This window comes from Nerophis ophidion, linkage group LG17, assembly GCF_033978795.1.
Source record: "Nerophis ophidion isolate RoL-2023_Sa linkage group LG17, RoL_Noph_v1.0, whole genome shotgun sequence".
Classification (NCBI taxonomy): Eukaryota; Metazoa; Chordata; class Actinopteri; order Syngnathiformes; family Syngnathidae; genus Nerophis; species Nerophis ophidion.
In genome coordinates this window covers 24,983,148-25,009,109 of record NC_084627.1, presented here as the reverse complement: position 1 = coordinate 25,009,109, position 25,962 = coordinate 24,983,148, and the positions used below count along the sequence as shown (strand labels likewise).

At 38.0% G+C, this 25,962-nt stretch overlaps 2 protein-coding genes across 2 annotated transcripts; both read left to right on the top strand.

Annotated features, from left to right (window-relative positions):
* Window positions 1-2,581: 2,581 nt before the first annotated feature.
* On the top strand, window positions 2,582-18,599 carry psmd5 (proteasome 26S subunit, non-ATPase 5). Its single transcript, XM_061876678.1, has 10 exons — window positions 2,582-2,834; window positions 6,122-6,266; window positions 8,463-8,576; window positions 11,180-11,308; window positions 11,388-11,497; window positions 15,152-15,294; window positions 15,369-15,560; window positions 17,694-17,803; window positions 17,884-18,024; window positions 18,107-18,599. The coding sequence occupies exons 1-10, from the start codon at window positions 2,662-2,664 to the stop codon at window positions 18,362-18,364; spliced, it is 1,515 nt and encodes a 504-aa protein (XP_061732662.1). The 5' UTR covers window positions 2,582-2,661; the 3' UTR covers window positions 18,365-18,599.
* Window positions 18,600-21,070: 2,471 nt separating this feature from the next.
* On the top strand, window positions 21,071-25,741 carry timm10b (translocase of inner mitochondrial membrane 10 homolog B (yeast)). Its single transcript, XM_061876677.1, has 3 exons — window positions 21,071-21,351; window positions 21,452-21,547; window positions 25,143-25,741. Exons 1-3 carry the CDS (start codon window positions 21,325-21,327, stop codon window positions 25,392-25,394), a joined length of 375 nt encoding a protein of 124 aa, XP_061732661.1. The 5' UTR covers window positions 21,071-21,324; the 3' UTR covers window positions 25,395-25,741.
* Window positions 25,742-25,962: the final 221 nt, after the last annotated feature.

Here is a 25,962-nt window from a genome sequence, read left to right as displayed (position 1 = left end):
ATTTTGAGTGTACAAAAATGAAGGCGTGTGTTACTGAGTCCGACCTGGACATAATCTTGACTATACACAAATGCTTATTTTGAAAATGTAATTTTGTTCATAAATTATATGCAATATTTTGTTTCCCTAAAAGAAAAAAAAAAAGCATATATTAATGCAGTGTGAAGAAGAATGTTTTAATGTAGACACAGAATCATCATACTGCTGTGATTATATGCATCAAGTGTTCATTCAAGGCTAAGGCAAAATATTGATATATATATTGTGTATCGCGATATGTCCTAAAAATATCAAGATATCAAAAAAAGGCCATGTCGCCCAGCCCTACCTTAATTCTGTTTTTATTTGTTGCTCGATTGAATCAGATGGCGCCGCTGTTGTGGCTGCTGTTGTGCTCTTGTGCTCTCGTGTCATCTTTTTGTGTTTCCCTCTTGTTGTCATGGGTTTTATATATATATATATATATATGTATATATATATATATATATATATATATATATATATATATATATATATATATATATATATATATATACATATATATATATATATATATTTGTTTATTTATTTATTTTTTTGCCTTTTGGTAATCCCTTTGGGACTGTATGACAAAGACTTCAGCGGTGCTTTTTTGTGGACTTCTGGATCTGCCTCCTGGGAGCCTTAAGGCCATGGAGACCAGCTGCTGGGTCTCTGCCACATCAGAGTCAGTTTTGAGAGACTGGAGGAGATGCGGATGAGGGGACAGGGCTGAGGAGCTAGCACTGAGTGCCGGGACGGACAAGCTTCACAGTGTCTTGGCTGGGTGAGCAGGTGTCGGACACTTCAGTCTCCTTAGACGCATCCTCGCTCATCCATGCGGACTGGACACTGGCCAAGAGTTGGTGGGCGGCCGTGAGTTGCAATTTTCTCTTGGTTGCTTTGTTGGGTCTGCTCCTTTCTCTGGCCATGCTCCCTCCACCCCAGCAGATGAAGACGTGGAACACCGCAGACGCCCCACCGCAGTGTATATGTTCACTTTAGTTTTTGTTCATAGCTGTATGTACAAGTGGCAGGTTGCACCAGCTCTGCTCTTTTAATGTCTTTAAAGGCCTACTGAAACCCACTACTACTGACCACGCAGTCTGATAGTTTATATATCAATGATGAAATATTAACATTGCAACACATGCCAATACGGCCGGTTTAGTTTACTAAATTACAATTTTAAATTTCCCGCGGAATTTCTTGTTGAAAACGTTGCGGAATGATGATGCGTGCGCGTGACGTCCCGGGTTGCAGGGGACATATTAGCGCAGCACCATTTGCGGCTAAAAGTTGTCACTTTTCATCGCGCAATTAAACAGTATTCTGGACATCTGTGTTGCTGAATCTTTTGAAATTTGTTCAATTAATAATGGAGAAGTCAAAGTAGAAAGATTGAGGTGGGAAGCTTTAGCCATTAGCCACACAAACACACAGTGTTTCCTTGTTTAAAATTCCCGGAGGGGAAGTTTTACTATGGATCAGAGCGGTCAAGCGAACATGGTTCCCGACCATTTGTCAACCGGCAAGTTTCGGTAAAAAAATTGTGGTAAAAAGTTGCCTATTACCGGAGATCAGCTGAGCTTGCGCCGTCCATGCACCTGCCATCGACTTCCCTCAGAGACTGGCGTCAAGACACCCGTGGACACACCCCTTCGACTATCAGGTACTATTTAATCTCACTAAAACACTAGCAACACAATAGAAAGATAATGGATTTCCCAGAATTATCCTAGTAAATGTGTCTAAAAACATCTGAATCCGTCCCAATGCAATCGCCTTTTTTTTTTAATTACTTTTACTTTTTTTTATAGTCCTTCGCTATCAATATCATCATCCACAAATCTTTCATCCTCACTCAAATTAATGGGGAAATTGTCTTTTTCTCGGTCAGAATAGCTCTTGCTGCTGGAGGCTCCCATTGTAAACAATGTGAGGATGTGAGGAGCCCTCACTCTTGTGACGTCATCGTCTGCGACTTCCAGTAAAGGCAAGGCTTTTTTATTAGCGACCAAAAGTTGCGAACTTGATCATCGATGTTCTCTACTAAATCCTTTCAGCAAAAATATGGCAATATCGCAAAATGATCAAGTATGACACATAGAATGGACCTGCTATCCCCGTTTGAATAAGAAAATCTCATTTCAGTAGGCCTTTAATGTCCTTTGTGTTCTTTGATGTTTGATGTTTCCCATGTAAGAGGGATGGCTATGAGCTGTTTTTTCCCTTGGCCTCAGTCTGGACCCTCTCTCCAGGGGCCTAGGCTTAGACCGATTTTATCTTTTTTATTTTTTATTTTGGTATTTATTTATTTATTTTTCTCTCCCCACCCCCACCCACCTTGTTTACCTGTATATCAACTTTTTTGTAAGGAGCGACGGAAGTTGGCAGACCCGTCACCGATCCTGTTCTGTCTCCCTGTAATGTTTTTCTGATCTTGAATGGGATTAATAAAGTATTTCTCATCTCATCTCACCTCATCTCGTTAGATGCAATGTGGAGCATTAACCAGCTGATGGCACCAACCAGCAACTGTGTCTATAATCCAATCCTCAATCCGTAAAGAAGAAGCGTAGTCGGAAGCAAACTCAGCGAGACGCCTACCACAGTTAGCTTCCCGAATAAACAGTGGCAACAATGTCTGCCTCCATCGAGACTTTGCTGGAGGAAATCTCCGGCGTAGAAGACCCAATTGAGGAGCTACAGTGTCTGAAAACTGCCCTTTTATCGATACCCGTCAGCGCTTTGAGGGACTTCATTAGCGGACATCGTTTCGATGTGATCTTCTCTTTGTTAAACTCCAATGACAGGTTGGTACGGTCCTCTTTGCTGAGTCACCTTTTCTGTTTCTTACAGAGTAATTACGTCTAATATATTATGCCGCAAAAATAGAAATAAATATATATGTTTTTAATCTTTAAATTACATGTTTTAAGTGTTTACTTTAACGTACAAGGCAGGGATCAGCAACCTTCAGCATACAAAGAGCCAATGGAGCTCACTTCCCCCCAAATAAAACCCACCTAGAGCCGCAAACTGTTAGATTCCTAAAATGACGATAACACCACTTTTAGTTTTCTTACACATGTGCTATTGGACTTATGAAATCAAACACTTATTTGATTTATTTCTGGATATAACGAGGCAAATCATCAAATTATTTTGAACATTAGAAACAAAATACACTGTTCCTTCCCTTATTACGAACCCCGTTTCCATATGAGTTGGGAAATTGTGTTAGATGTAAATATAAACGGAATACAATCATTTGCGAATCATTTTCAACCCTTATTCAGTTGAATATGCTACAAAGACAAGGTATTGGATGTTCAAACTCATAAACTTTTTTTTTTTTTTTTTTGCAAATAATAATTAACTTAGAATTTCGTGGCTGTAACATGTGCCAAAGTAGTTGGAAAAGGGCATGTTCACCACTGTCTTACATCACCTTTTCTTTTAATAACACTCAAACGTTTGGGAACTGAGGAAACTAATTGTTGAAGCTATGAAAGTGGAATTATTTCTCATTTTTGTTTTATGTAGAGCTTTAGTCGTTCAACAGTCCGGGGTCTCCGCTGTCGTATTTTCGCTTCATAATGTGCCACACATTTTCAATGGGAGACAGGTCTGGACTGCAGGCGGGCCAGGAAAGTACCTGCACTCTTTTACTACAAAACCACACTGTTGTAACACATGGCTTGGCATTGTCTTGCTGAAATAAGCAGGGGCGTCCATGATAACATTGCTTGGATGACAACATATGTTGCTCCAAAACGTGTATGGACCATTCAGCATTAATGCTGCCTTAACAGATGTGTAAGTTACCCATGCCTTGGGCACTAATACACCCCCATACCATCACAGATGCTGGCTTTTTAACTTTGCGCTTGTAACAATCCGGATGGTTATTTTCCTCTTTGTTCTGGAGGACACCACGTCCACAGTTTCCAAATATTATTTGAAATGTGGACTCGTCAGACCACAGAACACTTTTCCACTTTGCATCAGTCCATCTTTAATGAGCTCGGGCCCAGCAAAGCCAGCGGTGTTCCTTGGTGTTGATAAATGGGTTTAACTTTGCATAGCAGAGTTTTAACTTGCACTTACAGATGTAGCAACCAACTGTAGTTACTGACAGTGGTTTTATGAAGTGTTCCTGAGCCCATGTGGTGATATCCTTTACACACTGATGTCCGTTTTTGATGCAGTACCACCTGAGGGGTCAACAGTCTGTAATATCATTGCTTAGGTGCAGTGATTTCTCCAGATTCTCTGAACCTGTTGATGATTTTTACGGACCGTAGATGGTAAAATCCCTAAATTCCTTGCAATAGCTCGTTGAGAAATGTTGTTCTAAAACTGTTCGACAATTTGCTTACAAATTGGTGACCCTCGCCCCATCCTTGTTTGTGAATTACTTAGCATTTCATGGAAGCTGCTTTTATACCCAATCATGGCACCCACCTGTTCCCAATTAGCCTGCACACCTGTGGGATGTTCCAAATAAGTGTTTGATGAGAATTTCTCAACTTTATCAGTATTTATTGCCACCTTTCCCAACTTCTTTGCCACGTGTTGCTGGCATCACATTTTAAAGTTAATGATTATTTGCACACAAAAAAAATGTTTATCAGTTTGAACATCAAATATGTTGTCTTTGTAGCATATTCAACTGAATATGGGTTGAAAATAATTTGCAAATCATTGTATTCCGTTTATATTTACATCTAACACAATTTCCCAACTCATATCGAAACAGGGTTTGTAATACCATACCATACCATACCATACTTTATTTATAAAACCCTTTAAAAACAACCACAGTTGAAGAACAAAGGGCTGTACACCACAAAGAAATAAAGGCAAATGACGGACTTAAAAAAAATAACATTTAAAACAGAAGTCAAAAACACATTGAAATAGCAAATACAAATTACTCTAAGAACAATTTGTTAGATAAAAAGCAGTTAAAAACTTAAAAACAGTTAAAAAAGTTAAAAGTTAAAAACTGTTTAAAGTCTCATGCTGAGTTAAAAGCCAGTGAATAAAAATGGGTTTTAAGAAGGGTCTTAAAAATAGCCAAAGATGGGGCCTGTCTCACATGGAGAGGGAGATCGTTCCAGAGTTTGGGACCCGCAACAGAGAAGGCTCTGTCCCCTCTGAGCCTGCGCTTTAATTTGGGTACCTCCAGCTGATCAGCTGACCTAAAGGACCAGGTGGGGACATAGAGGTGGAGCAGCTCATGAAGTAAGGTGGGGCATGACCATGTAAGGATTGAAAAACAAGTAAGATCATTTTAAAATGGACTCTAAAAAACACAGGCAGCCAGTGGAGGGAGGCTAAAACAGGAGTAATGCGCTGTCTTTTTCTTGTGTTGGTTAAAAGTCGGGCAGCTGCATTTTGGGCCAGCTGCAGACGAGAGAGAGAGGAATGGTTATAGCCAAAATACAAAGAGTTACGGTAATCCAGACGAGATGTAATAAAGGCAAGGATTACTGTCTGAAACTGTTGCATAGAAAGTTAATTAGTTAATGAAGTTATTAATGATTAAAAAAATTTAAATCAACTCATTCCAATATTCTGAAGGCATACGACTACGGCATATTCATTTGACAAAACATTGAAAACAACTACTTAGTCATCAATAAAAACAGCCAATTAATAAAAATGTAAGTAAATAAAATGTTTGTCTTTTTCGATCCTTCCATTGCCAGGGGTTGACCGCTAAAAACAGTTTAATTGCATGGCAGCAAGAGATGTCACATAAGGCTTGTGACATACATTTCCATCGACAATATATTCAAATGTGTTTTGTTTTCCTATGACAAGATCCCAGAATTATCCAAAATAACAACTGTTGAATTCAAATGAACTAACTAAATAAAATGAAATAAAATAGATCAAGTAACCATTTTTTGTTGACATTTGGTTTCAAAGCCAAAGGGAGCCACGGTGGAGGCATGAAAGAGCCGCATGCGGCTCCAGAGCCGCAGGTTGCAGACCCCTGGTATAGGGGTTTACAAAAAGTACACATGTGGTTAATAGTCCACACAGCAGTATTCTGCTCAGAGTTCATTGACAACATGTGCATTGGCAGGGAGCAGGTGGAGCTCTGTGTGGACATCCTTGAACGCATCTTAATGGCCTGCAGCCCTGTGCATGTCGCCCAGAACTACAGAGCAAGACTGCAGGCAGGTCTGACCCATCCCAACAATACTGTGAAGATACTGGCTTTGACCCAGGTAAACCTGCTCACTAACTGTGCATGCACTGGTAAATCCAGTAACCAAAAGCTGTACTGTAACCCAGTGGTTGTCATATTTGTTTTCCTCATCTCAAAAAACAATGACCAACATTGTTTTTTTTTTTAAGTAGCGTAGTTGGCTTAAGTATTTATTAAAAGCATGGCAGCTGTTTTATTTAGCCCAGGGGTTGGGAACCTAAGGCTCTAGAGCCAGATGTGGCTCTCTTGATGACTGCATCTGGTTCTCAGATAAATCTTAGCTGACATTGCTTAACACGATAAGTAATTAATAATTCCGCTGGTAATCACAGTGTTAAAAATTACGTTCAAATTATAAAACATTATCATGCACTTTAATCAGACCATCCGTTTTCTATCGCGCCTGTTCAAGATGTCGCATTAGTGGTAAGAAGTATTATATTTATCATTGGTTAACTTTAGAATAATAATTTTATTAACAAGAATAAGAGACTTATTTTAATATAACAAAGTTGGTCTTACTTAAAAATGCACGCATTTAGTTGTATTCAGTGTTAAAAAATATTATATGGCTCTCACAGAAATACATTTTGAAATATTTGGCTTTCATGGCTCTCTCAGTCAAAAAGGTTCCCGACCCCTGATTTAGCAAGTATATTGAATATTGTTGGCAATTGTAACTTTAAAGACAGTTTGAACAGTAACACTGTATTTCAATTAGGGCTGGGCAATAGGGCCTTTTATTAAAATCTCTATATTTTTAAGCCATATCATGATACAGGATTTATATCTCGATATTTTGCCTTAGGCTTGAATGAACACTTGGTGCATATAAACACAGCAAATGATGATTCTATGTGTGTACATTAAAACATTCTTTTTCGTACTGCATTAATATATGCTCATTTTAAACTTTCATGCAGAGGGAAACCACAACTAAAGTCAATTTAGCAAAAGTGTATTTATTAAACAGTTATTAAGCAGTGGCACAAACATTCATGTTATTTCAAAACAGAAAGTGCAAGATTGTCAGAGACATTTTAAAACAAGCTATTGGTGCACTTCTGTGCCTAATGTCACTAAGATGACATATCAAAACAACACTAAATTAAATTGCACTTTTTGTACAGAAATCCACTACAATAGTTTAAAACAAATAAAGTGCACTTTTGTGCATGATGTCCCACAAGATATTTCAATAACTGTCAAATAAAAATGAGCTGCGTAACAGGAAATCAAATAGTATAAGTCCTTTGCTATGTTGTAGGCTACTACGGACGTTATTAAATTCTGGAACCGAACGGAGATGTTGACATGCGGAGTACGCAATCTTCATTCTCTAGTGGGGTACTTTTCAAATGATGCTACACATTAAGTTGAGTTAAAGTTAAAGTACCAATGATTGTCACACACACACTAGGTGTGGTGAAATCTGTCCTCTGCATTTGAACCATCCCCTTGAACACCCCCAGTGAGCAGCAGCAGTGCCGCACCCAGGAATCATCTATGGTAATTTACCCCCAATTCCAACCCTTGATGCTGAGTGGCAAGCAGGGAGGCAATGGGTCCCATTTTTATAGTGTTTGGTATGACTCGGCCGGGGTTTGAACTCCCAACCTAGCGATCTCAGGGCGGACACAACCACTAGGCCACTGAATAGGTCACCAGTAATGCTAATTTTTTGGAACAACGCTTTTCCCGCATACTTGTTCGACATATTCCCGTTAGAAGCCAAACCACCGCCAAGACGATGGACCCTGCGCTGTTTTTCTTAGGAATTAATTCTTCCTTCATTTGTTACCAGATTGGCACCTTCTTTCACTCGTATTACCACTCGCATCACAGCTAATGTTACCAATTGCTGCTACCTCTCTTCTGGGCGAGGGTGTATACGTATGTCACGTATGACGTGACAGTGTGTGACGTATGTAAGAAGGTGTGCTTGTCTGTGAGAAGGAGAGACCGGAAAGAGTGAAAAGAGCCTGCAGTGTAATGCCTGCTGCTAAAAACAACTGTATGAAAACGTATACTTGGATATCACGATGTAGTCATTTTCTATATCGGACAGAGACAAACCCGCGATATATCGAGTATATTGATGTATCGCCCAGCCCTAATTTCAATATTTAATTATTTTAGTGTACCACTAGATAGAGCCTGAATGGCGTGCACCACTAGTTTTAGAATTACTGCTCTAACGTATCCATCTCATCAGGTTGGTAGAATGGTGGAGCACCCTGACGCTGTCACCGAAATCCTTAACAACCATGACATTCTTCAAACAGTCATCCACTCTATTGCAGAAGAGAACATGACAGTGGCTAAACAGGTAAGCAATAATTGCAGTATTTCCTTCATACATAATGTGTCCTAGGGCCGGGCCGATAATAATTACACATATTGCGATAGACACGTAATCAATGTCAATATAAAATGTGTTCGATGAAATATTTTCTAAATGTGTTTTGTTCTTAAATAAAATAGTGATCATGCTAGACAACTTGTCTTTTAGTAATAAGTAAGCAAACAAACGCTCCTAATTAGTCTGCTGACATATGCAGTAACTTATTTGTCATTTCTCATTCTATTACTTTGACAAAATTATAAAGGACAATCTGTAGAAATTGATTAATAATCCATTTGTTCATTTACTGTTATCATCAAATTTAGTTATTAATCCGATACCATGTCGTTACAGGATCATACATTGGTCATATTCAAAGTACTTGTGTCCAGGAACGTATTTCCTGAGTTTATATACATAACAGGAATTTAAAAAAAAAGAACAAAGATTTTGTGATGATTAAAAATATCGATGTAATCATGTTGGTATCGACTAGATATAGTCTTGTACTTGATATCATTACAGGTGAGCTACGGTGTGTTGTGAAGCATGTTTAGCTATTCCTCGTTCTGCAGAGATGATACTTGTAAGAAATTACTTTATTTGTTGCCATGGAGGCGAGTATTAGGGATTTAGACATATTTAAAACACTGCCGACTGCGGATAGATGATAGATGCTAGCTAGCTATCCATGTCTTACAGCACCGCTTGTGTTTTAGTGTTGGAGCCATTATCTTTAGTTTTTGGCCAAAATGCGTCTGTTCTTCCTTTTCTGTCTACACACCTTGTCTGCTTGTAAGTACTCCATGGATGTGCGCTGCCGAACATGCTCCACTGTTCGTAAAATGAGCAATGTCATGATGTGGCAACGCTCCATCATGCCCGTAAAAAAGAAAAAAAAAGAAATGGGGAACCGGTACTTTTCAAACAGAGTACAGTGCCGTTTTTATTCATTACGCTTGGTTGTGCCATGTTACTCTCTCGCTGGTGATTCTCTGCACTGTGTGAAAATAAAAAATAAAAATGTGTGCTGCAGAATCAAGAAATTGTCAATAAAACAAGAAAAGGCACTTGGACAGTATGGCAGTTTTCATTTTGTTTTGTTTTTTTAAAAGGACCATAGTCCTTCGCCTCGCTTATCTTTTTTTAACCATTGTCTGTTCAGATGTACGGAAACAATAGGTTGGAAATGAAGTGCAGGACCGTATGAAAAATAAATAACACAATATAACAAATGCACTACTTAAAATACTTTGTTCCATAATATTTAAATGATAATTACTGCATGATATACATTCATTTCTATCCTTAAAGAAGAATAAAAGACCAAATTAAATGTTACACACACCATGTAACTTCCTGGCAGTTAACTTGCAGAAAATAGTTTTTCTCAGATTTCTCTGTTTACATTTTTTACACTTTGCACTATTCTGTTAGACTGTATTAAGCAAGTATTCCTTATTTTGAAACTCCATTTTAAGAGGGGTATTGTTAAGTGTTCAATGTGATTTTATAATTTGGTTTGCACTGACTGTTTAAATGATTTCCATTGCTGTGTTAACATTTCCGTTCTGCTTTGATAGCCAAGGGGAGGAAGGTTACATTTGAAAGTACAAATGTTTACATAAGTGCATTTTTTTCTCTTGGGCAATGATTTCAACAGGTTTTAAAAAAAACATTAATAATTATTGATATTGATCAATTTAAAAAACATTGTTTTTAATAAATGTTTTTATTGAATTTGACAGGTATTACAATAAAACAGTTAACACATTTTCCCCTTTTTTCCCACTCACTTCCAAGAACAACAACCCAACACATACTCCATACACACATAACCCCCCCCAGGTCCTACATAAATTAAAGGTACAGTCACAAATAGAAAATAATTTGTACATCACTTTCTTCTCAACGTAGGCAGATAGTAAATATACACCCGGAATAAATATAAATAAATAAATAAAAAGAAAAGAAAAAGAAGCTGGTTTATGAAAGGTGAACTTACCATGTGTCCTGTAGCGTCTTTAATTTAGCTATGTAGTCAACCATACAGCCCTAAACAGAATAAAACTTCCAGGTGCCCCCCTAAGATTGAACTTGATTTTCTCCAGATCTAAATACACCATAAGGTCTTAAAGCCATAAGGAGGCTTTGGGGCAAAAAGGTGACTTCCACTCCAGCAAAATTCTCCTACGTGCTACTAAGGATGCAAAGTCAATTCTATCCTTAAATGTTCTCCTTATTTGGTGGTCTGATACTGTCCCAAAAATAGCCATTTCTGCACATGGTGTCAGATGCCTTAGCAAGGTGTTTGAAAATAGTTGTCCAATAATCTAGCAAATGGGGACAAGACCAAAATATGTGCGTCATGTTTGCAGGTGACATGTGACATCTGTTACAAGTATCCGAGATATTGGGATATTGGGGTGCATTTTTTTCTCTAGGGCAATGATTTCAACAGGTCATAAAAAAACATTAATAATTATTGAAATTGATTATTTTAAAAAACATTGTAATACAGTTTTCTACCATATTGCCCAGCCCTAATTTATACATTATTTTTAACAGTGTTTTCACTTGTGTTGCAGGCCATCCAATCCCTATCGAAGCTGAGCCACTCCAAACCTGGTTTGGACAAACTGTTTAAGAGTGATTTACTGAAAGCTCTGAAAGACGTGATGGCTACAAGTGACATTATCCGATATAGAATATATGAAGTAATATTATTTTAGCGGACTTATTCAGTGTACCTATTGCTTGTACTATTTTTAATATATATATATATATATTTTTCAGCTGGTTGTGGGAATTTCTTCTATGTCGCCAATTTCGCTTGGCTACTGCGCCAACAGCGGGTTATTGTCTCAGTTGCTCGAGGAACTAACAGGCGATGACGTCTTAATAAGGTAATAAACTCATAAACTCAGTGTTATTATAAATATAAAGAAGTCCTGGGTTCAAATCCAGGCTCGGGATCTTTCTGTGTGGAGTTTGCATGTTCTCCCCGTGAATGCGTGGGTTCCCTCCGGGTACTCCGGCTTCCTCCCACTTCCAAAGACATGCACCTGGGGATAGGTTGATTGGCAACGCTAAATTGGCCCTAGTGTGTGAATGTGAGTGTGAATGTTGTCTGTCTATCTGTGTTGGCCCTGCGATGAGGTGGCGACTTGTCCAGGGTGTACCCCGCCTTCCGCCCGATTGTAGCTGAGATAGGCGCCAGCGCCCCCCGCGACTCCGAAAGGGAATAAGCGGTAGAAAATGGATGGATGGATGGACTATATATATATATATATATATATATATATATATATATATATATATATATATATATATATATATATATATATATTAGGGGTGGGCAAATTAATGCGTTAACCACGAGTTAACTCATCAATCTATTAACGCCGACAATTATTTTATCGTATATTTGCGTATGTTGTTTACATGCTTTTATTTTGTTGACGCCTTTTCTTAACAAGATGGCGTCGCCCGGACGGGCTTCGACGTCGAGGGGCTCTTGGTAAAGATGGAACATTTGGCAAAAATACCGGAAAATTCTGCAAATTTCATGGCTGGCTTACAGCGTGGTCACTCCGGGATCACTTACGACCGCCAGACAATTCTGAATGTGGATAGATCGGGCCGTTTTGGACTGAATGACGCGTGCTTGCTAGACCGGCTAGCTAGCATGGGAATACTTTGCCGGCTACATCCAGCGGCCTGTGAAGCAGCGGAGTATATGTGTTGTCTGTCTATTTATGAATAATGCAGACGAGGCGTGTTGGCTGAGTTCTTAACGTTTGCTTTCAGAGCGTGCATATCACAACATACAAGATGCCGTCATGGCGACACACAACCTATACCGGGCTACCGCGCATGCTCGTCACTCCTGTTGCATGCTGGGTAGGGTAGTTCTTTTATTCCCTGTACCATGTATATGCGTTCAGTTTATCAAAGCACCAAGCAAACAATCGGAAAATTCCCATCATATCAATTCCTAGATATGGTCATAATTATTTTGAGTGCACTACGCAGAATAAACACAACATTATTAATATTGCTACTACGGATAATTTGATCAAAAATTCCCTAAAACAGCCCACTACCTATAATATAGGTTTTTTAAACATAACATCCCTGATAAAAAAAAATGTTTCTGCTGTTACCTCAGAAATTGCTTGTTCAGATGTTATGATTGTGGCTCATATTTATTTTCCATAACAAACAGGATAACTTAAATACCCTGGCAGTGGTAGTAATAAGCTTAAATGTTTGTATTTACATTTTTGAGTTGATTTTCATAAAATATGCTATTTAACTGCTACTGTTTAACAAGGACTGATTTAAATTGTGTTTGCACAACAAATGTTTTGGCGCTTTTGTTCATGTGGGAGAATATTCCAATAAAGGTGCACTACACACTCATTTTTGAATTCATTATTGGGCTTTGTGTATACAATGCAGTTAATCGCGATTAATCAGAGAAATAGTGCGATTAACTTCGATTAAAATTTTGAATCGTTGCCCAGCCCTAATATATATATATATATATATATATATATATATATATATATATACATACATATGTTATATATACATACATACATCAGGGGTGTAACGGTACGTGTATTTGTATTTAACCGTTTCGGTACGGGAGTACCGAACGAGTTCCACACGAACATATGAAGTAGCCGCCTATGCTAAAATCTTAACAGGCTGCTCCACTCCGTTCTGCCTCTGTCTCCTGCACAGCACCCTGCATTGTCCCTCCCACCCAACCGTCTGATTGGTTAGAACAGTAGCGATAACAAGCCAATCAGCAGTGCGTATTCAGAGCGCATCTAGTCAGCGCTTCAGCGTCGAGCAGATAGTTGTTTAGCAGGTGAGCAGCGGACTCTCCCCAAATTATACTAAACACTTCCAAGTCAACTACTTATAAACATCACTATTAGCCAGTTGACCTTCGAGAAACAAACTGTAGCTCAGCTCACTCTCAGTCTTGGCTTAAGGTGAAGGCTAATTAGCTTTTAGCGTATCGTTAGCTCATTTTGCGTGTGTGTGTGTGTGTGTGTGTGTGTGTGTGTGTGTGTGTGTGTGTGTGTGTGTGTGTGTGTGTGTGTGTGTGTGTGTGTGTGTGTGTGTGTGTGTGTGTGTGTGTGCGTATGTGTGTGTGTGCGCGTGCGTGTGCGTGTGTGTGTGTGTTACGGACAGTGTTGATTGAGGTGTGTTGAAGCAGCGAAAAAGGACGTTATGTTAAATGAAGAGTTTCTGTCTCTGATAGTGTATATAATAATGTAAGTGCATCATAAAGCCTTTATGAACTCCATGGTGTTCAGGGAAGAATAGTTTCTCCTATTGCTATTGTACTATTTTTCAGCTATAGTTAGATGAATCATTAGTAATGTACCAGCCTAGTTTTGAATGGCAGGGTCCCGGCTATCACATGTTGATACAAATATAACATTTACATAATAAAAAATCAACTACAGGCTTCCCCAATGCTGTAATAAATTAAGCATGATGAGTTGACTTGAAACTGTTTGTCACACTTTTTATATCCAGAAGAAAAGTTGTCATTTTATTTCATCTAAGCAACAACTTGAGGCAGTTTAATGTGGATTAACGTGGGCAGAATTATTATAGTGTTCCCAATGTTAAAAGGATCAAGCCATTGTTTACAAATTTTGTAAATAAATAGCCCAAAAATTATTTTTTTTTTTGTTTTCTTACTGTACCGAAAATGAACCGAACCGTGACCTCTAAACCGAGGTACGTACCGAACCGAAATTTTTGTGTACCGTTACACCCCTAACATACATACACACACACACACACACACACAATGTGTAAGGTTCTTTTCCCAAATTACAGTGCATTGAAAAAAGCAAAACATCCATCCATCCATTTTCTACCGCTCGTCCCTTTTCGGGGTTGTGGGGGGTGCTGGAGCCTATCTCATATGTATTCTTTTTATTGACAAAATTGGGGTGTTCCCCCTTCTCCCCCAGTAGATGCACTAATAATAATAATGATGTATTGAGATTATTAGAGATTAATAGAGTTTTTAGTACCCCCAAAAAGACCAATTGACGCCACTGGTTCGAACGCTTAATGAGACACATTATTTATGAAACTAAGATATAAAAATGTGAATGTTGTTGGATCATTGAATGCGTCATCTACTGTGTGTGGGTTATCATGTTGGGAAGACTGGCAAATGTGATACAATAATTGATGGGTGGGAGTGTATACATGCAAGAGGAAACTGGTTTACAATAATCTATAAAATGTATTCTTATTATAATCCTGTTTTTAAAAATTCCAAAACCTACATAAGGTTTTTGCATGTGATTTTAAAAAGCTGGTTTCAGTCCAGTTTTGTCAATAATTGTTTTTAGTATATGTAAACATACTGAGTGTGTGTATGGGGATTAGATTTAGGGTGTTGTGGTTGCTAATAATAAGTAATATTTAAGATATCAAATGTTGAATTTTCATTCACAAAATAAAATCAGAAAGATGATGCCTTTGATGCCTGAGTAATGTTATTACATTTTAAGGGCCACATCAATTGAGATGGTGACAACTGTTGCCCACACCCAACATGGCCGACAGTACTTGGCCCAGCAGGGTATAATGGACAAGATTTCCAACATGATTAAAGGAGCAGAAACGGATCCCTTGTCCTCCTTGTATCTTCCAGGTGAGCTATCAAATTAAGATGCTCCTAAAGATAAAACGCTGCCTTCACTATTGATTTGAATTGCACTTTTCCAGGTTTGGTGAAGTTCTTTGGCAACTTGGCCATCATGGACAGTCCCCAGCAGGTTTGTGAGAGCTACCCAGTGTTCCAGAATAAAGTGTTTGAAATGGCGATGGACGCGGATCCCGTGATGGTCGGCGTTGCTCTGGACACTTTGGGATTACTCGGTTCTACCGTGGAAGGGAAGCAGGTCCTGCAGAAAACAGGTAAAGTGGCACTTTGACTTAGGAGTGTTTTGAAATAAGAGCTGTCTTTGGCTAATAGTTATTCTTTAAGTTGCAAGCAAACATTTGTGTTATAAGAATCCCCAGCATGAGTTGGCGTAGCAAATGCCATTGTGAACCCCGAAAGATCTGAACAAAACATCTGGTCTCACTCGCTAGCATTAGCTTATAGCTAGAGATGGACATAACTTTGTTTTTACAACCATGGGAATAAGGAGAGTACTTTGAACAAAAATGTGCATTATATTCACTGAATTAAAGATATCATCAAAAACATGGTTGAGTGTTTCACTGATTGTCTGCAACATACTAAAGCAGAATCAGTTGATACACCAGCTAATATTTTAAAATAATATCAACTCTGTTTCTTCACAAGGATTAGTAGTCATTCTTAATATAAAATGGGAATATATGAACATCCAAACTGTCAGCATCCTAATGACAGCAGACCTTGTAGTAAGTGATTTTTTATGGTGTACTACGTTACAAATATGCTTACATGATGCATATATTACCTGAATGAAGGTGTTTGGATCTTTTTTAAGGGCTTTGTAGGCGGAATAGAACGGCTTCATTGTAAGTGGACTTTTGAACGCATTTGTTTATTATTTAGAATGCAATCATTATGTCTATCAATGATTGTGAACAACAGAAAAAAAAAAATGCAGTTCCCCTTCAACGAAAGCCCACAGCAAAGCCAAATTACTTGCATGAGATGGGTTTGTGAAAGTTCAAAGAATTATGCCTCCAGAACAATCAATTTAATGAATGCTTGGATGGAAAAGTGTATAGTGTTCAGGACCCCAATGTGGAGCCATTGAGGAGGGAAGCGTTTGTAAACATTATGGTGAAAGTGATAGGAATGACAATGTAACGGTGAAAATTCGGATAGGTCAGTGTCAAACGATGCTCAAAACGCCACAACACTTGCACAACTCTACACGGATTACCTTAACCCCCCAAATAAGTGTTATATGATGCCAATTGCTGAAGGAAATCAATACGCAATGTTTACTAGTGAAATTATACTATTGCACACGTAATGATAAGTGTGCTCACAGTAGTAAAACTATAAAAAAAACATGTTTCTGTTATTTCTATTATATATTGCAATAATTTCAGGTCAGCTAATCTAATATTTTTTTACAAGTTTAATACAGCAACTGACATTAACACCTACAAATTTGTCTGTTTAGTGTTTACACTCGGTTTATGGTTGGATGAGCAAACCAAGGAAGATTTGCAAATGTAATCTTGTTTATGAGCAATATGTTTTTTGAAAAGTCACAAAAACAGGTGCAATTTATTAATGCATACCAAAATGAGCTAAGTAAATTTGAATGTTATTCACATTATGCACATCCAAATTCTGTTTGAGGCTTGCGAGCCATAATCAACCCTCATTCTTTTTAGACAATTGCTACGTCTGCACTCTGTTGTCAGTTTTTCACAGTTTGTGAAGATACAGCAGTAGTACTGTGATGTTTTTTTTTTTTTTCTCAATGCTGACATCTGCAAAAACTAACTATTCAGTTTTAACAGAAATGCTCTCATTACCTTACACAGACTTTATATTGTTGTGGTTTCCTCTACCATTGCTGGCATTGTGGTTGTTGTTACATGAAAACAGTTGATATGAAGCACACTACTTTTTGCAAGAAAACATTTACAGGGCAATTGTGAAAAATTGCTGTTATGTTTGCTAATATTTTTTTCAATAGAGATTCTGGTGTAGTTAAGTTTAATCATTTTGTTTTCCAATGTGAGAGAGCAGTGAATTAATTCATATACTTACAATTCATTCTGGCCCTGATTTTCCTTTGTGTTTGTACTTTGTTGTCCGTATGGATGTGAAATTGTCTTAAATTATATTCATTATGGTCTTAAAAAAGTATGTAAAAGTTTTAAATTTGACTTGTTGAAACCTGCAGAGACCCTGTGAATGTGAGTCAGCTGATTTCACATTATCTTCTCTCATCCCCGCTTGGCCTCTTTTTTTCTTTGTTTTTGAATGTGTGTGGCAAAAAAGACTGCGTAAAAAGCAAACCAAATGAGCAGAGTGGAATATGTTTTGTTAATAGAAATAAAACAAACTTTATGCTCCGACCGCCGCAGGGGACAGGTTTAATGCGGTGTTGGTAAGGATAAGCCAGCTCGCCAGCGCTGGCGCAACAGAGCTCAGAGTGCGCAGCTTGGAGGCCGTATCACAACTCCTCACTCTGCAAGTATGTGTAGCTCTACCTAAGAAATATATCTCCTGTAGTTTGAGTGCTATCAATGTTGATCGCTGGTGTTCTTTTACTAGCCAGAACAACAGACAGAAGATCTGCTGGCCCTTTCGGAGTCATGGTTCCGCCTTTTATCCAAACAGCCTGTTGACATGATTCGCAACATCAGCACTCAGCCGTTCCCAGAGCTGCACTGTGGTGCCCTGAGGGTGTTCACTGTAAGTACCTCCGCCGCTTGCATACACAATGTATTGTCCTCTTGATCCACAGCTGTCTCTTTTTTATGTACATTTCTCCAAGGCCATTGGCACTCAGCCATGGGGTCAGAGGTTAATGATCGGCTCACCTGGGTTCATGGAGTTTATTCTGGATCGTTCTACTGGTCAAAGCAAAGAGGCCAAAGATGCCAAATTTGAACTGGTGGGCTCACTTTTGAGTTCTTCGACGGCGGCGGAGATACTTGGCACTCAGAATTACATCTCTCTCAAGGCCTACCTGAAAGAGGGACCCTACTATGTGTCGGCAGTGGCCGCAGTGGGCACCGAAGGAGCAGACTGAGAGTCACTTGACTTCATGCAATCATGTTTACATACAAGCGGGTTCACACATTTTCCACAGAAGTACATCTAACTTTGCACTTATTAAACTCATCTAGAAACAGAAAGTAAATGATTTAAATTACATTAATTTTAACATAAAAGAGTGTTACTTTAACTAAGATTTGAAAGTAGAAATGGACACAATACCAAACCAAAAGGCACAGATTAAAGATATTTTTGCTTACATAAAATTATTTATTTTTGTTTGTGTGTCTGTGTTTTATATTCACATTTTATATATAAGAGAGTGCCATATTGGTTTAAGTGTGGTTGTTTATGGTGAGTATGTTTTTTCACTTGCGTCTTTCGAACGCATGAAATCTTTTGAATTGCTTTCTGAAGTGAACGATGAGAACCGATTCCCAGTTGCGAGTTGTTCGTTTGGGAAACATTTTTTATGCGCATGCAGCTGAAGTACTGGCTATGTTTATTTACATACTGCACATGCATTTACTTAATACTTGTGTTTTTTCTGTATTGTGAAAATGCATTTTTCTATGAAGTGTTTTTAAGTGAGGTAAAATTAAAAAATGATTCTTGTCCGGAAAGGGTGTGGAGTGCATTCTCCGAGATCTTGCCCCATGTGGAGGAGTTCAGGTACCTCAGGGGTCTTGTTCACGATTGAGGAAAGAGTGCATCATGAGATCAACAGTTGCATCGGTGAGGCGTTGGCAGTGAAAAGGACCCTTCTTCGGTCTGTCGTGGTGAAGAAGGAGCTGAGCAGAAAGGCAAAGCTCTCAATTTACCGGTCGATCTATGTCCCTATCCTCTCTAATGGTCATGAGCTTTGGGTTATGACCTAAAGGACAAGATGCTGAGTACAAGCGGCCAAAATGAGTTTCCTCCGTCGGGTGTTGGGGCTCTTCCTTAGAAAAGAGTGAGAAGCTCTGTTTTCGGGAGGAGCTCAGAGCAAAGCGGCTGCTCCTGCGCATTGGAAGGAGCCAGATGAGATGGTTTGCATCTGGTCAAAATGTCCCCCGGATACCACGTCCGACCGGAAGAAAGCCTTGGGGAAGACCCAGGACACGTTGGAGAGACTATGTCTGCCAGCTGGCCTGGGAGTTCTTTAGGATCCCCCTGGAATAGCTTGGACAAAGTGGAGTGGGAAGTCTGAGCTGCTCTGCTTAGGCTGCTGCCCCCGCTACGTGACCTCTGAAAAGCAGACAAAGATGGGTGGTGAATTCAAAATAGTGACATCACTGTCAAAGCACAGAGATATGGCACTCCCTAATTGCAGTGGTTCTTAACCTTGTTGGCGGTACCGAACCCCAACAGTTTCATATACACATTCACCAAACCTTCCATTTTATACAAATTCAAGACAGTTATTATATGTTTTTGGTAACACTTTAGTATGGGGAACATATTCTAAGTAAGAAAGACTTAATTTAGAGTTATTTGGAAACTAGGGGAACATATTCTAAGTAACAAAGACTTAATTTAGAGTTATTTGGACACTAGGGGAACATATTCTAAGTATCAAAGACTTAAGTTGGAGTTATTTTGCTAGGGTTAGGGCCAGGGTTAGAGGGTTAGGGTTATAATAAGCCCATGCGGAATAAGGCATTAATAAGTAATAATGACTTGTTAAGAGCCAATGTGTTACAAATTTGCATGTAAATAAGTAACTAAATCATGGTGAATATGTTCCCCATACTAATGTGTTTTTTACTGGTGCACAAAATGAACCGAGCATGAACATCACCTTGTTCAAACAACAAAACCAACACAGTGCATGAACTCACAACAAATTACACACCTGTAAATCAGTCTGACTTCTGCTGTTGCCGTATACATAATACCCTAATAGTGAGAAGTTTTTATTAACACGATGAGTCGGGTGTGTTTTGATCTCCGCCAAACTGTCATGATCGGTGGTCTGTAATATGCTTTTTATTTTCAATCTAAGACTCCTTTGGTTCCTGTTTTTTTGTGCACCCTTGTTTGTTTTAGTTACCATGGTTACTTATTATTTCCACCTGCCTATGATTAGTGTTCACCCGCTCACCTGCTGCCTGAGCACTAATCAGAGACATTATTTAAACCTGCCTTGCTCTCCAGTGAGTGCTGGAGTATTGTTTGCTGTGGACTGCCTTTTTTTGGAAGCTGAGAGATTCCCTGCATCCCGACTCCTGTCCCTGTTTGCTGGTTTCCGGTTTGTGTTTTCCTTGCCTTAGTTTTTGAACATTAAAACCATGTTTTCATTTTCCAAGCCTGTCATCTCTGCATCTTGGGGTTCATCACCAACATGTGACAGACTCACCAAACCCCTAGAGTTAGAACGAACCCAGGTTAAGAACCACTGCCCTAAACGAATGTTAACAATAAAAACCCAAAATGTGGGTATTTATTTTTATTTTTATTTTTTCTTTGTCATGAAAAAGGGAGGTTTTTGTGGTTGGTGCACTAATTGTAAGTGTATATTGTGTTTTTTATGTTGATTTTATATATATATATGTATATATATATATATATATATATATATATATATATATATATATATATATATATATATATATTTATTTATTTAATTTTTTTAATAAAAATGAATAAAAAAATATTCTGCGGCCCGGTACAGGTTGGGGACCACTGCCTTACAATACGGACAATAGTTGCGCTTCGCAGCCTGTAGAAGGAGAAGCGCGCACTTCTGTCACACAGTCTACCTAAAATACTGTCGAAGAAAAGAAAACATGGAAGTTTTGATATTGAGAAACGCGGCGCCACACACGAATGTCATGCCGTCCTTTGCACAATTTATGTCTTGTTTGAATGAGCTTTGAAATGTGAAGAACTCATAGGAGTCATATGTTTTATTTCACTTTACAGTGGAAAAATGTGCTGATATCGCTAAGTTAGTGAAACGTTTATGACGGAATTAGCATTTTGGCTATCAAGCTAACTCCAACACGTCAGACGATGGATCAAGACCAACAACTGAGAAACGTAAGTCAATATTCTACATGCTTATTGTTGTGGAATCCAACGCAACGTCTCTTTGCCCTGTGTATATGCTGCTTACAATGATGTAAATGCTGTTTCGTAGCTGCGGGATTTTCTTCTGGTTTACAACCGCATGACTGAGATCTGCTTCCAGAGATGCACCAGCAACTTTAACTACAGGGACCTCACCATGGACGAGGCAAGGACACTGCTTCTCCATGCCATTTATGGCCTACTGAAATGAGATGTTCTTATTTAAACGGGGATAGCAGGTCCATCCTATGTGTCATACTTGATCATTTCGCGATATTGCCATATTTTTGCTGCAAGGATTTAGTAGAGAACATCCACTATAAAGTTTGCAATTTTTGGTCGCTAATAGAAAAGCCATGCCTTTACCGGAAATACAGTATGCGCGTGACGTCACGAGTTGAAGGGCTCCACACATATTCACATTGTTTTTAATGGGAGCCACCAGCAGTAAGAGCAATTCGGTCCTAGAAAGCGACAATTTCCCCATTAATTTGAGCGAGGATTAAATATTCGTGAATAAGGATATTGATAGTAAAGGACTAGAAAAAAAAAAAAAACTGGCGGCAGTGTGAGCGTTTCAGATGTTTTTAGACACATTTACTAGGATAATCCTGGAATATCCCGATCTGCATATTATTTTAATAGTGTTTTAGTGAGATTTTAAAGATTGTAAAGACATACCTCGAGGTCGGATGGCTGCGGTGAACACGAAGTGTCTCAGAGAGAAGCCGAGGAGCCAAGCTCACAGCTGCCTTTTAAACAGCTGCTGCAGGACGACGAATAATCCAATGATTTCTCCGGTAAGATATATATCACAATTTCCCCATTCAGAAACATGTTGGTTGGGAAAACATGTTCGCTTGACCGCTCTGCTTCACAAAAAATAAAGAAACACCGGCTGTGTCTCGGTGCTAAAGACAGCGCCACCGCTTTCCACCAACAGCATTGTTCTTTATAGTCTCCATTATTAAATGAACAAATTGCAAAAGATTCAGCAACACAGATGTCCAAAATACTAACGGTTAAAGCAGACGACTTTTAGCCGCTAGTGGTGCAGCGCTAATATTTCCTGACAGTCTGTGACGTCACGCGTACGTGTCATCATTCCGCGACGTTTTCAACAAGAAACTTGCGGGAAATTTAAAATTGCAATTTAGTAAACCAAAAAGGCCGTATTGGCATGTGTTGCAATGATAATATTTCATCATTGATATATAAACTATCAGTCTGCGTGGTGGGTAGTAGTGGTTTTCAGTAGGCCTTTAATACCCCTAGAGCAGGGGTCACCAACGTGGTGCCCGCAGGCACCAGGTAGCCCGTAAGGATCAGATGAGTAGCCCGCTGGCCTGTTCTAAAAATAGCTCAAATAGCAGCACTTACCCGTGAGCTGCCTCTATCTTTTAAATTGTATTTATTTACTAGCAAGCTGGTCTCGCTTTGCTCGACATTGTTAATTCTAAGAGAGACAAAACTCAAATAGAATTTGAAAATCCAAGAAAATATTTTAAAGACTTGGTCTTAACTTCCATCCATTTTCTACCGCTTATTCCCTTTTGGGGTCGCGGGGAACTTGTTTAAATAAATTCATTTATTTTCTTACAACTTTCAGAAAGACAATTTTAGAGAAAAATACAACTTTAAAAATGATTTTAGGATTTTCAAACACATACCCGTATACCTTTTTACCTTTTAAATTCCTTCGTCTTCTTTCCAGACAATTTAAATCAATGTTCAAGTATTTTTTAAATTTATTGTAAGCAATAATAAGTACATTTTAATTTAATTCTTCATTTTAGCTTCTTCAAACTTATGATTAAAATAAAAAAAAATATATTCTGGCAAATCTAGAAAATCTGTAGAATCAAATTTAAATCTTATTTCAAAGTATTTTGAATTTTGTTTTAAAATTTTTGTTTTGGAAAATCTAGAAGAAATAATGATTTGTCTTTGTAAGAAATATAGCTTGGACCAATTTGTTATATATTATAACAAAGTCCAGATTGGATTTTAACCTATTTAAAAACATGTCATCAAAATTCTAAAATGAATCTTAATCAGGAAAAATTACTAATGATGTTCCATAAATGATTTTATTTTTTTCCAAAATATTCGAATTAGCTAGTTTTTGTCTTTATTTTTTTCGGTTGAATTTTGCTTTTTAAAGAGTCGAAATTGAAGATAAACTGTGTTTCAAAATATAATTTTCATTTTCTTTGTGTTTTCTCCTCTTTTAAACCATTCAATTAAGTGTTTTTTTCATCATTTATTCTCTTAAAAAAAACCTTCCATAAAAGGAAAAAAAATGTACGACGGAATGACAGACAGAAATACCCATTTTTTTATTTATATAGATTTATTTATTAAGCAAATTGGCTATTTCTGGCAATTTATATAAGTGTGTATCAAACTGGTAGCCCTTCGCATTGATCAGTACCCAAGAAGTAGCTCTTGGTTTCAAAAAGGTTGGTGACCCCTGCCCTAGAGCAATGCCTTGCAGTATAATTTATTGTCACGTTGATAAATATAATCATCAATATAGGCCATCCCACAGAATTGTTTCAAAGAGTGGTTGGAAATATTTAAAAAATGTTTAAGTTGTATTAACAAACGTGTGTGTGCACATATATATATATATATATATATATATATATATATATATATATTACAATATCTAAAGTACACAATTCTGTCAAGTTGTATTTTCAGATTATTTGGAAATGTTTGTCATCTCCCCAAATTTGTCACTACCGAATCATAGCCTTCAAATATGAATATAAAAGATGTTACTTTGTTCATATCATGATTACTTACATTGTGTAAAGATGATTTTACAAATAATTACTGAGGTTTTTGATGATAAAATCCATATTAATTAATTAAACAAATTTTCTTACTTCATCCATCCATTTCCTACCGCTTGTCCCTTTTTATTTCAAAATCGTAGGACTAAACTACTTACCTTTTAATTTTGTCACCATCATTATATTTATTAATGAACATACATTTTGGGTTTTAGAATTCTAAATAATTTTTTACCATAACTGAATAATGCTGGAAAGCATATTGCTAGCAAACATATATTTGAAGAATGAACACGCATAAAAACATAATATGTTGTATAAAACCTGAAAATGTTTACATAACTGAAGAGATTATTTGTCCGGTAGTGACAGTTTCTAAAGATACACACTGATTTCTAAACTTTGTAACACATTTGTTTAAAAACTATTTCCTGTGCAACAAGGAGGCAGATAAATGTAATGTCACTTTCTGGTCAAAAATATAGGAGTGTGACCTAAATTTAGAATCAGCCATGCCTCTAAAACTTGTGTTTCAGTAGAGACAAACTAGGGACATGATTTTTTGAGTGCAGTTTTTTTATTTAAAAATTAAACCTACAATGAATCTCTCTTTCAACCTCTGTTTAAACTTAATCATAAAGATCTTTTAATTTATAAAATTGAAACAAATCCAAACAATGTTTTAAGCAGTACTTTTTATAAATTTAAATGTAGGGGTTATTTTGGGCCACAGGTACTTCTCAATAGAAAGTACTCTATAAAAGATAATTGTGTATGCATCTATCTTATTATCATTCCAATTAATGCCTTGGGTTTAAACAAATCATAATATAAAGTAAGTAAAATGCATGTTTGAATACTTAAGTGTTTAATTAAATCCTTTTTTTGGGGGGGTTAAGGGACTGCTCTTTGCTTTAATTCGGTAGAATGCCCCATTTATAACAGAGACTTCTGCTATAGGAGCGCTGTGTGGACAGCTGTGCAGGGAAGCTGATCCGCTCGAACCACCGCCTGATGGCCACCTACGTGCAGCTGATGCCCCGGATGGTGCAGCGACGAATGGAGGAGATGGAGAGCAAGGCTGCTGCGAATAGGGCGGCAGAAGCAGCCGGTTCTCTCGCAAGCACATCCGAAACCTCAGTTAGCACAATCCCACCGCCTCAAGAACCGCTGTTGTTACCTCAGCCAGTGACTGATGATATCCACAAATAACCGACTAAGACATATAGACTCACAACGTCTGCTTCCCTAAGATGGCAGCAAACTCCTTCGTAGCCGACGTCCCAGTAGGTGGCACTCAAGTGGAACAACTTAACTGAAGCAGAACAGGATGCATTTTTTTTTGGTGAAATGATGACATTTGTCTCAAAAGTCAACAGTTGACTGGGAAATGCCTGGTGGGATGCATTGTGGTTGTCAAATGTACAGTACAAAAGGTGCTGTCTCACCAGTATATGGAAGTGATTTATTTAGCGCATGTTCCAAACTGTAAAATAAAAATGGGGCTTGGTTGCAATCTCTGAATGCAGACAGCAGCCTCTTTGGACTTTCAGACTAAATTGACAGTTGTTGGGGTTTTTTTTGTGGCCCTTGACAAGGAATTAAGAACATATTCGCCACAGGCACCAACCAGTTAACAGAAAAAAAAATTGTTAATGTAGAGTGTATAATTAGTGGGTTCTCAGTTATCTCTGTAAAGCGCTAAATTAATTAGTCATGCAAAATTCATTAACTGCACTATGTATGTTTGGCATTATGAAAATGTATAAAATGATTATAT